We start from the raw sequence: 1,359 nt of genomic DNA, 5'->3' as shown, positions 1-1,359 counted from the left end.
TTGCAAAAGGAAAGAGTTCCTTTAAAAAATCGTTCAAAGAAAAGGAAATAAAATTAAATAGCAACAAATTTGCAACACATATATTTTTCAAGTCTTTTTTTAGTGCATTAGTTCTGTCTTTGTATTACCTTCTCCTACAAGTATGTAACCTTTTTTAATTAATAAGCACGCACCCTTATACACACACGATATTATGACTTTTTCATTTACCATAAACTACACGCATAAGCAAATTTTTGAAACTAATCCTTTTCTTTTCTTTTTTTATACTACAATTTTTATAGAACATCAACACATCTACAGGAAATAAATATCCACATTCACACTTAAAGAATAGACATTCGAGGATATTATATCAAGACATTCCTTCATTTTTAAAAGGATCCCGAGCTAATAATACTACCGAAGGACAGAAGAAAAATCCATTTCCATTTAAACATGCTGATAATAACAGTTCTGGAAATGTGGATAAACAGAATGAAGACTTGAAAAAAAAGCTTTCGAGCGACAACCAATTGAAAACCAACACGGGGAAGCAAGAAGAATATAATAAAAACGAAATCATGTTCAGGGTTCAGGGTTCACATATTATATTTATTCTTGCACGCTTATAAATAGTTCTAATTACGTAACAAAAATATGCATAATAAATGAATATATATAAATATATATATACATATATACATACACGTAGAAGGAGAGGCATTTTATAGCCCTAAATGAATTAACGCCAAAGGGAATAGCACCCATGCAGAGCATCAAACCCATTTTGGCAGTCACATCATTTATGATATAATAAGCGCACAACTTTATTTCTTTTTATGCGCTAATATAACTGAGGTCTGCTCTATAATGTGTAAAAATATGTCGCATTCTTTCTAGCGAAGGTGTTTAAACTTTTTCGGAATGAATTTTATTTCGTTCGTATGTTGAGGGAAGGTGCACCGAATTTGGAATCCATTTCGAGCTTTAATTGGTTCTATAAGGTAAACACGGGCACACTACAGCTTGTGAGATATATATCCACGTTATTATTTTCAATCTTTCAAAATTTAAATTGTATTGTTGAAATTTAAGGTGGTTACCGCAACTAGGTGCTTCCTCACAACATGGGCAGAAAATTCTCTAAAAGTGTCGCGGCTACTAGCATTGCTATGGCCACTGCTGTTACTATAATTACATGCACATGTGTAGGCCCTCTTTTACTCTTAAAAAGAACGGCCATATATATCACATAATTTGTGTAATTAAGATATAAATGAAATGTGTTCAAATGTGCTGACTCCCGAAGGTAGGTAAAAAGTGTATGTCTTTTTTTAGAATTTAATGTGGTTCGTAATGTGACGGAAGAAGAATTAC

General features: G+C 32.2%; 1 protein-coding gene across 1 annotated transcript; it reads left to right on the top strand.

Moving 5' to 3' along the window:
• Positions 1-39: 39 nt before the first annotated feature.
• On the top strand, positions 40-612 carry PCYB_005560 (phist protein; the record flags this gene model as incomplete). The annotated part of the gene is made up of 2 exons (XM_004227977.1): positions 40-140; positions 285-612. Coding segments are annotated over 2 exons (426 nt in total), but the record flags the coding sequence as incomplete, so codon positions are not given.
• Positions 613-1,359: the final 747 nt, after the last annotated feature.

Source organism: Plasmodium cynomolgi (genome assembly GCF_000321355.1).
Source record: "Plasmodium cynomolgi strain B DNA, scaffold: 0768, whole genome shotgun sequence".
Classification (NCBI taxonomy): Eukaryota; Apicomplexa; class Aconoidasida; order Haemosporida; family Plasmodiidae; genus Plasmodium; species Plasmodium cynomolgi.
Note: the sequence above shows the minus strand (reverse complement) of the source record. Positions and strands in the feature narration are given on the sequence as shown.